The sequence below is a fragment of the Passer montanus genome, unplaced genomic scaffold (assembly GCF_014805655.1).
Source record: "Passer montanus isolate IOZ18808 unplaced genomic scaffold, ASM1480565v1 scaffold59, whole genome shotgun sequence".
Taxonomy (NCBI): domain Eukaryota; kingdom Metazoa; phylum Chordata; class Aves; order Passeriformes; family Passeridae; genus Passer; species Passer montanus.
In genome coordinates this window covers 1,406,902-1,419,107 of record NW_024370926.1, presented here as the reverse complement: position 1 = coordinate 1,419,107, position 12,206 = coordinate 1,406,902, and the positions used below count along the sequence as shown (strand labels likewise).

Genomic DNA, 12,206 nt, shown 5'->3' with positions numbered 1-12,206 from the left:
TTTCCCACTTTAAATCCCTAGAACCCCCTTTTCCCTGGATTTTACTTACTCACAGATTCCATAGCCCTTCATCTTGCCCTGGTACCAGTGGCACTTGTAGCAGTCGTAGCGGTCCTCGGAGCGCCGCGGGACCAGGCAGATCCCAAACCTGCCAGGGGCACGTGGAAAAGGTGAGCGTGGAAAAATCAGCATGGAAAAGGTCGGCATGGAAAAGGTCAACATGGAAAAGGGTGACTCCACTGTAGTGGATGAGCTTCAAAAACCAATTTGAAATTCACAGTATTGATTTTTTTTTCTGTAAAAAACTTCTCATTTAAATGAGGTCTTAAAAAGATCTAAAAACAACCTTAAGACGCTTTCTGCGAATAAATTCCCATGGATTTGAGGATCTGGGATCAGATTCCAACTGGATGGAATGTCGGCAAGGAAAACAGCGACTCCATTGTAGTGGACGAAGTTTAAAAACCAATTTGAATTTCATGGGATTGGGGTTTTTTTCTGTAAAACTCTTCATTTAAGTGAGGTTTATAAAAGGACCTAAAAATAACTTTTAACACACTTCCTAGGAATAAATTCCCATGGATTTTGGGATCTGGGATCAGGTCCCAGCTGGACAGAAATGTCTGCATTGAAAACAGCAACTCCATTGTAGCGGATTAAGTTTAAAACCCAAGGATTGTCCAAATTCCCAATCTCTATGTGCCTGGATCAGCCCTAGCTGGGACACTTTCCCCAAGTGCCACTGGACTTTTTCCAAAGGAAAAATCATCCCTTTGGGACCTGCACTCCCAGATCCTCATTGTTCCTTCTCTAGAGTTTCTTTCAGTGCTGGTTTTCCCCCTCTTTCTTCCTTCCCCGATTTAGGGGCTGCTGATGTAAATGTTCTGGGATTCCCAACATAAGTGTTTGGGATATTTTCCGCCCCCCTTGGGAAAATGAGGAATCCTGAAGTCCTCTTTCCAATAAAATTGAGATAAATAATACCTGAATTTCATGGATTGGTTTCTTAAATTGTGAGAAAAACTCATTTAAGTGAGGCTTTAAAGGGACCTAAAAATAACTTTAAGACACTTCCTGGGAATTAATTCCCACGGATTTTGGGATCTGGGATCAGATTCCAGCCCCTGGGGTCAGTCACTGTCAGTCCCTTCTTTCCATGTTCCAATCTCTGGCAGGAACCATTCCAGTTTCTTTTCCAAAGAGGGAATATCCCGTTTTCCAAGGCTTACCCGTGCTCCAGGCCCTCCTGGAAATCCCCGACATGGTTGCGTCCATCGCGCCACTTCAGTGTCCCCCTGGAACCCAAGGAATTCTCTCATAAGGGACATCACAATGGATCCAGGGGCAGCCAGAGCTTGTCTGGGAATTCCATCCCAGCCCTTCCCCACCCTCCCAGCCAGGAATTCTTTCCCAACATTTAATCCAGACCTCCTGTGGGTCGGTTTGCCAGGAGATGGTGCAACACCAAAACCGTGAGGAGGTTGTTTGACTTTCACCGAGGTTGTTGTTTCAAACACCTCCACGAGAGTGGCTCTTTTCCAAGTTTTCCAGAGGATTGGTTGGATGTGTTTGAAACTTCAATATTTTAATTTAAATTTAAGTCTCCTTTGGCTTTGTGGATCAGAATGGAAAAGGGGAGCAGCCAAAGGGGATGAGGGAACAGCTGGAGCTGGGCCAGGTTTAGGTTGGATTTTAGGGAAAAAATCCCCAGAGGGTGTTGGGCACTGAACATTCCCCAGGGAATGGGCACATTCCCAAGGCTGCTCCAAGAGTTTGGACGGGGTGGGATTGTTCGGATCTGTACAGGACTTAAACCCTGCGAGCCCTTCCCACTCAAGATATTCCATAATTTCATGTCTGCTCTGGGCACAAGGATGTTTAAGCCACATCTGAGTGGGAGTCTGGCCTTCTCCCAGCCCAGGTCACCCGGAATTCCAGGACAGGCACTGAGAACTCTGGAATTCCAGGCCAGCCAGTGGAGAACGCCGATGTTTTTGCCAAAGAGCCCAAATTCCCACTCCCACAGCTCTGCTCATGTGCTCCTCCCTCAGAAATCCCAGAGCAGCCACCAAGGCCACAATGCTGCTCTGGAACCTTCCAGCAACAAAATCACAGCAGAGGAATTCCAAGAGTGGGAAGGGAACTCAAATTCAAGGAATTGAACACCTGAAGTCCCTGAATTCTGCCAGAAATTTCCTGGGATGCCTCTCCCGAGTCACTCCATGGACAGGAGAGGTTTGGATTAATCCCAGTTTTCCAGCCCTAAGGCAGGACAGGACAAAAACCCAGAGATGGTTTTGAGGCAGTGAAGATGGGGATGATCCAAAGGTCTCCTGCCCTAAACACTTCTTTAGTGCTGCTCCAGGGCAAAGCACAATCTTTTCCACGGAATATTCAGGATTCAGTTTTGGATTTGGGGTTGGAACTGGATTCAAATCCCTTCCAAGCCATTTATATTCTGGATTCTTTGATTATTTTAAGGCTCTCAAAGTGAGTCTCTCTCAATCATTTTTGCTTCCAGAGCAAACTGTGTAAAACTCATGGAAAATAAAATTTCCCAATGTTTTGGTGGCAGAGGAGCTTGGTCATATTCCAGGTTTCTTCCGAAAAAAACCCCAGAGTGCTCTCTATCCTATGTCCAAAAAATTTTGGTTGGGATCTTTGATTTACAGACATTCCCTCACTTAAACTTGGATTTACTGAACATTTCCCAATGTTCCCATTTGAGCTTCTTTTGGATTGAAGCTTTTCTTAATTCCTGGGATAAAAATCTGGATGTTCAAGTTTGGATTAAGTTCAAGGAGGTTTTGATAGTGGAGAATAAAACTGTTCTCCCCAAAATGTTTTTTTTTGGGATTTTCCTCATCGTGAGGGTGAGATTTTCATACCCCAGGCAGAGATCTTGATTTTAGGCCAAGCCTAAATCCCAAGCAAAGGCACCAGCTCATGCAGCACCTTTAGGGTGATCAACACCACGTTTTTGGGACAGCCTTTAGGATTTAATCCATACACCACAGATGAGTCATCCACAAAAAACCCAAGTTTTAGGACTCAGGCTTTGCTAAGCCTGCCCTCAAGGCCAGAATTCCCTCAGGGAATGAGCGAGGCAGGAATCAGAGAGCTGGGCATGGATTCACATCCACCTCACTAAGAATCAAATTCTGACCTTATCCCCACCCTGGAAGTGCCCAGAAAAGGAGGAGACCCTTGGTGAGGTGGTTGAGTGACCTTGGAGATCTTTCCCAACCTTCACAAAAATGCCAAATCAGCACTTCCAACCCTATTCCTACTTGGGAAAGAGGCCCAGAAGGTTTCTTACTTCCCATGGGGTTTCCCCAGGAGCCACTTGCCCTCACAGGTGGCCCCCCGGAGCCTGCCCAAAAAGGAGCAGCCCCTTCATGATCTGTTTGAGTGACCTGGAGAAGTATGGGTTGACCTTGGAGATCTTTCCAAACCTTCATGGAAACTCCAAGCACTTCCAACCTTATTCCCACTTGGAAAAGAGACCTAAAAGGTTCCTTCCCAGAGCCACTTACCCTCATAGGTGGTTACGCCGAGCCTGCCCAGAAAAGGAGCAGCCCCTTCTTGAGTGACCAGGAGAAGTATGGGTTGACCTTGGAGATCTTTCCAAACCTTCATGGAAACTCCAAGCACTTCCAACCTTATTCCCACTTGGAAAAGAGGCCTAAAATGTTCCTTCCTAGTGCCACTCACCCTCGTAGGCGGCCATTCTGAGCCTGCCCAGAAAAGGAGATTCCCCTTCATGAGTGACCTGGAGAAGTATGGGTTGACCTTGGAGATCTTTCCCAACCTTCACGGAAACACCAAACCACCACTTCCAACCTTATTCCCGCCTGGAAAAGGAGCCCAAAACGTTCCTTACTTGCCATGGGGCTTCCCCCAGAGCCACTCGCCCTCGTAGGTGGCCCCGCGGAGCCGTCCCTCCATGCGGAAGACGTAGGTGAAGAAGCGGCGGGACGGGGCCTCGCTGCCTTCCCCGCTGCGGCCCCAGAGAGGGAAATCCCGCTTCCCGTTCAGCGCCTGGCGCACGGCCTGCTCCAGCTTCCACCGCCACACGGCCTGCGGGCACGGAAAACAGGGAATGAGCATTGACCCCCGGAAAATCAACTGGAGACAACTTCAGGAAAGCAGTGAGGAACTTATAGGTTCCCATCAAAGCCCATCTGCAGCTTCCACAGGGGTTCTCCTGGAAGCTGGATACAACAGCTGTGAGGGAGGAATTTCCCCACGTTAAAAAACAGGGGAAAATTCCACTTGGATATACAAAAAAAGAAATACAAATTTCAAGTTGATTCGCCTATGGGATAGGCCTGTCCTTCAGGAAATGCAGCAAGAAACCGATGGGTTCCCACCAACATTCCTCACCAGCCATCAACTCTGAGCCACCTCTGGCCATCTAATCCAGGATTTTTTTGGAAAAGGAGCCAAAAATCCCAAGTCATCCTCACCAGAATTATTATCCTGTTTTGAATAATAAAGAGATGGGAAAATCCCAAAGCCTGACCTTCATCTGAGGGTCCTTGGTGGAGAGGACGAACGTCTCTTCCGGGGTTGTGATACGTAGGCTGTGCCTGGGAAGGGAAAAAAAAGGATGGAAAACACAATTCCTAATCCATCAGCTCTTCCCATTCCCCTCCTGGAGATCCTGATACTTTTCCAGGTGGTTTCTCTGGAGAGATCTCAAGTTCTCCAGGGCTGGATTAAATAATTTTGGGATTCATTGGCAATGAATGGGATGAGAGGGACGGCCTCAGGTTGTGACAGGGGAAGGTCAGGTTGGACATCAGCAGGAATTTTTTCATGGAAAATGTGCTCAGGCATTGGAATTGCCCAGGGAGATTTGGAGTCCCCCATCCCTGGAGCTGTCAAAGGAATTCTGGGCTAGGAACAAGGTGGGGATGGGACACAGGTTGGATTTGATGATCCTGGAGGGATTTTCCAACCTCAAAAATTTTGGGATTTCAATCTGGAGCAAATTCCAAGCTAATGAAATTGCATTATCCATATACCAATCCCACTGCTCGGAAAGGGGATAGGACAAAGCTTTGGATCATTTTCCCATCGACCTGAACATTTTTATTCCTTTTTTTTAACTCCCAGTGGGAATTTCTCACTCACAATCCTGGTGCCGATTTCTCTCCGCAGTTTTCATCCACCCACACCAGCTTCAGATCAAAACTCTGGAAGCTGTTTCCCTGGAAAAAAAAATGGGAAAAGATGGTCCTGTTATTGCTGGAAACACCCATGGAATGGCAGAGCTGGAGTGCCAGCACAAATTTCCAACTTTTTGGTCCATCCATCCCACACTGGGAGGAGAGACCTTGGAGATGGAAAAGCCACCAGAAAAGGAGGGCAGTTCTCATTTGAACACTCCTAAAGCTCTTCCAAAATTCCATGGCCACAGCCAGGAGTGAAACATTCCCACGTGACACTGATCTCCACAGGAATTCCTTCCCTCTGACATGGAAAAATTCCCTAATCATTCCAGCCAATATTCCCAGAGATTTCTGGTTGCCCATCCCTGGAAGTATCCAAGGAAAGTTTGGACAAGGCTTGGAGTAACCTGCGATTGTGGGAACTATGGAATAAGGTGGGAATAGAACATCTTTAAGCTCCCTTTCCATCCAATCCATTCTGGGATTTATTTAGGATTTGGACTCCAGATGGCACCACCAAAAATATCCCAGAAATCCCAAATTCAAGGAGTCACTTTTGGGATCAGCAGCACCCACATGAAACATACTCCAACTATTGAAACAAAGGGAAAATTTAATTTCTCCTCTCCTTTCCCTGCCTCACATCCAGGTGTTCACACAGAGCTGCTGCCTGGTGGGATGGACTTTTCCAAGGAATTCCACAGTGTTTTCCCAAATTTGGGAGAACAGAAAAGGGACATCAACATTCCCAACCAGGTCAACCCCCATTCAGCTGACTTCCCAAACATCCATAAAGCTCGGCGGCAGCAGGTGAGACACAGATGGAAATCATGGATTGAACACAAACATACTCCAACTATTGAAACAAAGGGAAAATTTAATTTCTCCTCTCCTTTCCCTGCCTCACATCCAGGTGTTCACACAGAGCTGCTGCCTGGTGGGATGGACTTTTCCAAGGAATTCCACAGTGTTTTCCCAGATTTGGGAGAACAGAAAAGGAAGGGACATCAAAATTCCCAACCAGATCAATCCCAATTCAGTTGAATTCCCAAACATCCATAAAGCTCAGCGGCAGCAGGTGAGACACAGATGGAAGTCATGGATTGAACACGGAGATAATTCCATGGATTTGCTGATCTTGTGTCCCCCCATCCCAGCCACCGGCACAATCCAAGCTGGAATTCCCTCATGGGAAAACATCCCCACACCCCCCAAAATAGCCCCAAAACCACCTCCAACATCTGCAGCCGTGGCACAAACATGGAAAATCCTGATTATCCCAATGCGTGGGAGCTCATGGAATGTCATCCTTGATCCAGCCAATCCCTTGGGATAACCAAGGGCCAAAATTCCCTGTGGAAAAGGGTGTGGACCACTCAAAAGGTGCCTGTGATGGTGGATAATCCACATTTCCTGGGAAAATGCTCTGTGGATCTCCTCTACTCCTTCCCAGATTTCCTTTATTTTCCAGAGCCAACCACACACAGATGGATCTGAGACAAAGTTTTCCCAACTTTTCCCAAGAGCCAAAAGCCGCTGTGTGGTCAACATCAAAAAAAAAAAAATGGAATTTTACCACCATTCCTATGGAAATTCCTGTCATTTCTGCCATTCCATTGGAATTTTAGGTCCATTTATCCATGTTCCCTTCCCAGTCCCTCTGGAGGATCCCGAACTCACCTGGATGAGCACCAGGACGTCGTCGAAGAGCAGGAGCCGCTCGGAGCGGGCGGTGCCGGCAGCGATGGGAAGGTTCCTGCTGTCCTCCAGGAGCCTCCTCTCGGGGACGCACAGCACATCCTGGAACAGCAAGAAAAACCGGGATTGGGAGAGGACATGGAATTCCAGGCAGGAATTCCTGCAGGGATCAGTTGGCTCGGGGTTCCAGTGACAGTGACACACTTGGGACACAACCTCCATTGAGTTCCTCCAGCTCTTCCACCCAGCTCTGCTCCATTGAATTCCAGCCTCAAATTCCCAAGCCATACCAAATTCCTCATCCTTATCAAATTTGAGATCCATACCAAATTGCTGATCCATATTAAATTCCCAATCCACTTTGAATTCTTCATCCTTATCACATTCCCGATCCATACCAAATTCCTGACCCATATCAAATTCCCAATCCATATCAAATTCTTCATTCTTATCAAATTCCCCATTTATTCCCAATTCCCCATCCATACCAAATTCCCAATACATAGCTAATTTCTCATCCTTAACAAATTCCGAATCCACTTCAAATTCCTCATCCATATCAAAGTCCTGATCTTTATCAAATTCCCAATCCATACCAAATTCCTCATCCTTATCAAATTCCCAATCCCTGTTCCATTCTCTCGGGACTCACGGTGAATTTGTAGCCCAGGGATTTCCAGAGCTCCTTGGTGAAGGCAGCTTCATCCAGGACCTGGCCGATGAAGGATTCCAGCTTCCCAAATTCCTGTGCCACAGTGGCCACCACATCCTGCTCCGACCCCTGGGAAGGACAGGAAAACTCCAGGAATGCTGCAAATTTGGGTCAAGGGAGTTCCAGGCTGGATTTTAGGGAATATTTATCCCTTTAAATATTAAATCAAAATATTTATTTGTTTTATATTCAGCAATGTCCAGGCAGGATATTCAGGATATTTGGGAATATTCAACAACGTGTCCCTCCTGGAATGAGGGAGTTCCAGGCTGGATTTTAGGGAATATTTAGCATTGTGGATCAAAAATTTTAGGGAATATTTAGCATCCATCCTACATCAAAAAAGGTCCAGGCTGGATTTTTGGGAATATTTAAGAAAGGGGTTCCAGGCTGGATTTTAGACAATATTTAGGAAAGGAGTTCCAGGTTGGACTTCTGGGAATATTCAGCAATATGTCCATCCTGGACTAAACAAGTTCCAGGTTAGATTTTCAGGAATATTTAGCAAAGGAGACCCAGGGAATATTTCTTCCCACAAAACCCATCCAGAAGATCCACTGAGCATTCCAGGGAATTCCCACCTCCTGGAGCTGCTCCTGGAGCTGCGAGAGGAGCTGCAGGTAGCTCTGGATGTGCTCCCGGAAGGGTTTGTGGAGCACCAAGTGCAGGGCCAGGCCCAGGGAGCTCTCCGAGGTGAAATCCTGCAGGAATTCCTTCAGCACCGCCTTGTGCAGCTTCCAAGCCTCACTGGAAAATTGGGAATGATGAGAAAGGGTCGTTAATTATGCTGGAATTCCCGCTATTCTGTTTTCCAAACTTTCTGTGTGGTGAGGATGGAGAAAGGCGTGAAAAATTCGGGAATGCGCTCCTTAGAAATTCATGTTTGCGGCTGTTGCTTCCATAAAAATCTGGGATTAGTGGGAATTCCCAGCTGGATTCCCACCCACTCCCTAAATCCCCAAATCCTGAATTTCCAACTTTGGAAGGAGCTGGGGGTGGTTGGAAAGAGGGAATCCGTCCATATTTAACAGGAGCCATGGAAAAATTGGGAATGTGCTCCTTAGAAATCCACTTTTTCACTCCCTGCTTCCATAAAAATCTGGGATTAGTGGGAATTTCCTGCCACATTCCCATCCCTTTCCTAAATTCCATATTCCAAGTTTCCAGTTCCAGAAGGAGCTGGGGGTGGTTGGGAAGAGGAAAATCCAATCCTGAAAGTGGACAGGGTTTGGAGCAACCTGGGCTAATGGGAGACATGGAAAAATTTGGAATGTTCTTCTTAGAAATCCACTTTTTCATTCCCTGCTTCCAGAAAAATCTGGGATAAGTGGGAATTCCCAGCCAAATTCCTCTCTCCCATTCCATCTTTTCCCTAAATCCCAAATCCCAAGTTTCTAACTCCGGAAGGAGCTGGGGGTGGTTGGGAAGAGGAAAATCCAATCCTGGAATTGTCCAAGGTTGGAAAGGGGGAGCAACTGTAGTGGGAGTTGGCCCAGGATGGGATGAGAGGGTTTTTTTTGGAATTTCCCCAACCATTCTGGAATTCTGGGATTCTCCGGTGTCCCCGTATCCCAAGGATTCCCAAAATTCCCAAGGATTTTCCACCCGCTGACCTCTTGCTCTTGGCGGCCTGCTCGAAGCCCTGGACCACAACAAAGTTGGCAAAGGTGACGAAATACCTGGAAAAAATTCCAAGAGGAGTTTGAGAGGGAAATTCAAGATAAATTTATGGATCCCAACTTTTTGGGAAGTTCCCTTAATCCCATAAAAGCACCTCTGGAAAAATACAGGATTGGGATCAAAGGTTGGATGAGATCTTGGAATTCTTTCCCAATCTTAATTCCAGGATTCTTGGCAGACTTGGATAAGGCAAAAGTGCTTGATAATCCCGGGATCCGTTTCCATCAGATTTTATGGAATGAAATTCCATAAATGAATTTTCTGCTCTGAGATGTTAATTCACAGACTCTTCACCACAGAATTTCCAACAGAATTGGGAAAATTTGGGAATTCTGGGATGGAAACAATGGAGTAGTCACACTCCGGCTCTGACTTTTATTTTTCCAAGTAAAACTTGGATTTTTTTTTTCCATCTCATACTTCCCAAGATTTCCTTCCAAGATCTGCATTTTCTGTATCAAAAATCCCCAGAAAATCCTACATTTTCTCCCAGCAAATCCCACCTTTTCCCAGCAAATCCCGCATTAAACCTGGGTTTAATTTAAAAAAAAAAGTAATAAAATCTCAGGAAAATTCCTTTGGCTCATCCAAAACTTCATCCACCTGGAAAATCCCAACTGGGAAATGCCAACTGGGAAATCCCAAACTGGGAAAGCTTTGGCCGCCTGCATGGAGAAGCAAAAATGTAGAATTGAAGATTTTTACAGAATTTCAGCTCTCCGTAACATTTCATTCCCACTGGGATCTCCGATCCCGATCCAAAACCAAAAAATCCTGGAAAAATCACACCCAACCCATTTTCCAGGAATATTTTCCCTCTGTGAGCTCTCATCCCGATTTTTTCCGCTATTCCCGCGTCCCTCTCCAGAATGATCCCAATGGCATCAACCCAATCCCGTTTTCCCAAATATTCCAGCGCTCACTGGATGTAGAGGCTGAGGAAAACTTCTCCTTTCCAGAGGATATAAAAATCCCGGATACAGCCGGAATTTTCCAACTGGGATTTCCCCCTCAGAATCCGGGAATTCTCCTCCGTGAAATTCCAGAGGGTTTGGAAGCGATCGTTGAGGAGCACAAAGAGCTGGAAGTTCTCCTTTTCCTTCAGATCCTGCGGCTCTGGGAAGGAAAAATTGAAAACACCATGGGAAAGGTGGAATTCTGAAGGGACTTTGTGGAATTTTGTGGTTGAGAAATTCTGAGAAATGGGAAATTCCAGGAATTTTTGGAGCCGTTTTTGTTAGAAGGAATGGATCAAATAATTCGGGAATGTAGAGAGAAGAAAATGGGAAGAATGGCAGAAAAAGGGGGAAATTCCAGGAATTTTGGGAGGCCATGGAGCCATTTTTGCTGGAATGGGACAAACTCCATCCCAAACTCTCTGGATGCTCATCCCACTGCCCCAGAGGTAAAATCCCCCCCCTTTTCCCGAGGAACCATTCCCAGTTTCCTTGGAGTCATCCCAAAAAGAATTCCTGGAAAAGCCCCACTCAGGAAAATCAGGGCCAGGAATTTCCCCGGATTTAGAATTTCCCTAGATTGGGAATGCTGATCCCAGTGAAAACACGGATTGATCCCAAAAAATCACCTTAGCCTCATTCCCTATTCCTGATTTTAGGGAAAACATTCCCAGAAAACACTTCCTTTTCCCAGCAGGAATTCCAGCCAGAAATCCCTTCCCAGATCAATTCCAAGTGGGAATTCCAGAGAAAAATTCCTGGAATTTACCTGCCTGGAGCAGAGGTTTGAGGATGAGGGCGTCGATCCGGGCCAGGCAGGAGGAGAAGTTTTCCTCCAGCTGGAGCAATGATCCCAAAATTCCTGAAATTCCAGCTGTGGACATGGCCTGGAAAACAGCAGGAATTAATCAAATCCCTGGAAATCCATCGGATCCCATCTCCAAGGTTGTTCTTTGGATTTCCATCAAAGCTTTCCTGGCCTTGGTGCCATTCCTGGGTGGGGCCAATCCCAAAAATCCCCAGGAAAAATTGGGAGAGGAACACAGACCAGAGACAACCCAGTTCAGTTTTCCTGAATTTTCTCAAATTCCCAATGATCTCAGAGCTGGAAAAGCCTGGAATTAATCCCTTGTGTTAATCCTGATGGGGATTTTCCCATTCCAGAGGGTTTTTTTCAGGAGAAAATCCCAGAAATCCAAAGGATAAAGGAGAAATCTCTTCCCACCCCTCTCATTTCAATTCTCATTCCTCTTTTCCAAAATTCCCGATGATCCCAGAGCCACAAAATATTGGGAAAAGCCTGGAACGTGTTCCTTCAGGAACTAATGGAATCCATTAGGATTATTTTTCTTTTCCCAAAGAAAATTCCCCCAATTCCCAGAGAAAGTTCCCCCAGTTCCCAAAGAAAATTCCCCCAGTTCCCGGAAGGAATTCCTACAATTCCTGGAGGAATTTCCCACAATTCCCAGAGAAATTCCCCCCCAGCGCTTTCCTGCCCAAAGCCTTTCCCAAGGGAATTCCAGGTGCTTTGCATGAGGCTTTTCCAACACCTTTGGAATGTCAACATTCCCAAACAGGTCAGGCCTGTGGCTCAGCTAGGCTGGGATTAACTAGAGCTGGTTTTAGCAACCAAACCTAAAGCTGGGAGCTTCCCGAGGTTTATTTTGCTCCTATTCCCAAAAACCCAGCTCTGGAATCAGGAATCTCCAAATGCCCAACTTTAGTCCCTGTTCCTCCCCATTATTCCCGAATTTCCTTAGAATTCACGGATTTTTTGGCCTCCAAAAGCACTCCAAACTAGATTTTCGGGATAATCCCCCCAACATTCCCAAAAATTCCCATTTTCCTGCTCTTTGGGATTTAAGCCATTCCAGGGAGCAGCTGCACATTCCAAAGGGGTTTTTCCTAAACAGCCTCAGCTTTAGGCCAATTTAAACACAGTTTAAACCCAGCTCCAAATTAAACCCAAGTTTAAAACATGCC

General features: G+C 46.2%; 1 protein-coding gene across 4 annotated transcripts in view; it reads right to left on the bottom strand.

The window, feature by feature from the left end:
* The window catches only part of ALS2CL (ALS2 C-terminal like), a 36,286-nt gene that overhangs the window by 17,801 nt on the left and 6,279 nt on the right, over positions 1–12,206 (bottom strand). For 3 of the 4 annotated variants that reach the window (XM_039726532.1, XM_039726530.1, XM_039726533.1), the window contains exons 2-12: positions 10,993–11,110; positions 10,191–10,383; positions 9,201–9,266; positions 8,169–8,334; positions 7,528–7,656; positions 6,858–6,977; positions 5,140–5,216; positions 4,526–4,592; positions 3,884–4,080; positions 1,230–1,295; positions 50–148 (exon numbers count right to left, since the gene is read on the bottom strand). In XM_039726532.1, coding sequence (XP_039582466.1) covers positions 50–148; positions 1,230–1,295; positions 3,884–4,080; positions 4,526–4,592; positions 5,140–5,216; positions 6,858–6,977; positions 7,528–7,656; positions 8,169–8,334; positions 9,201–9,266; positions 10,191–10,383; positions 10,993–11,107 — 1,295 coding nt within the window. In that variant the 5' untranslated portion in view covers positions 11,108–11,110. The remainder of the gene's footprint in view (positions 1–49; positions 149–1,229; positions 1,296–3,883; positions 4,081–4,525; positions 4,593–5,139; positions 5,217–6,857; positions 6,978–7,527; positions 7,657–8,168; positions 8,335–9,200; positions 9,267–10,190; positions 10,384–10,992; positions 11,111–12,206) is intronic. The other variant, XM_039726531.1, reaches the window with a different exon arrangement.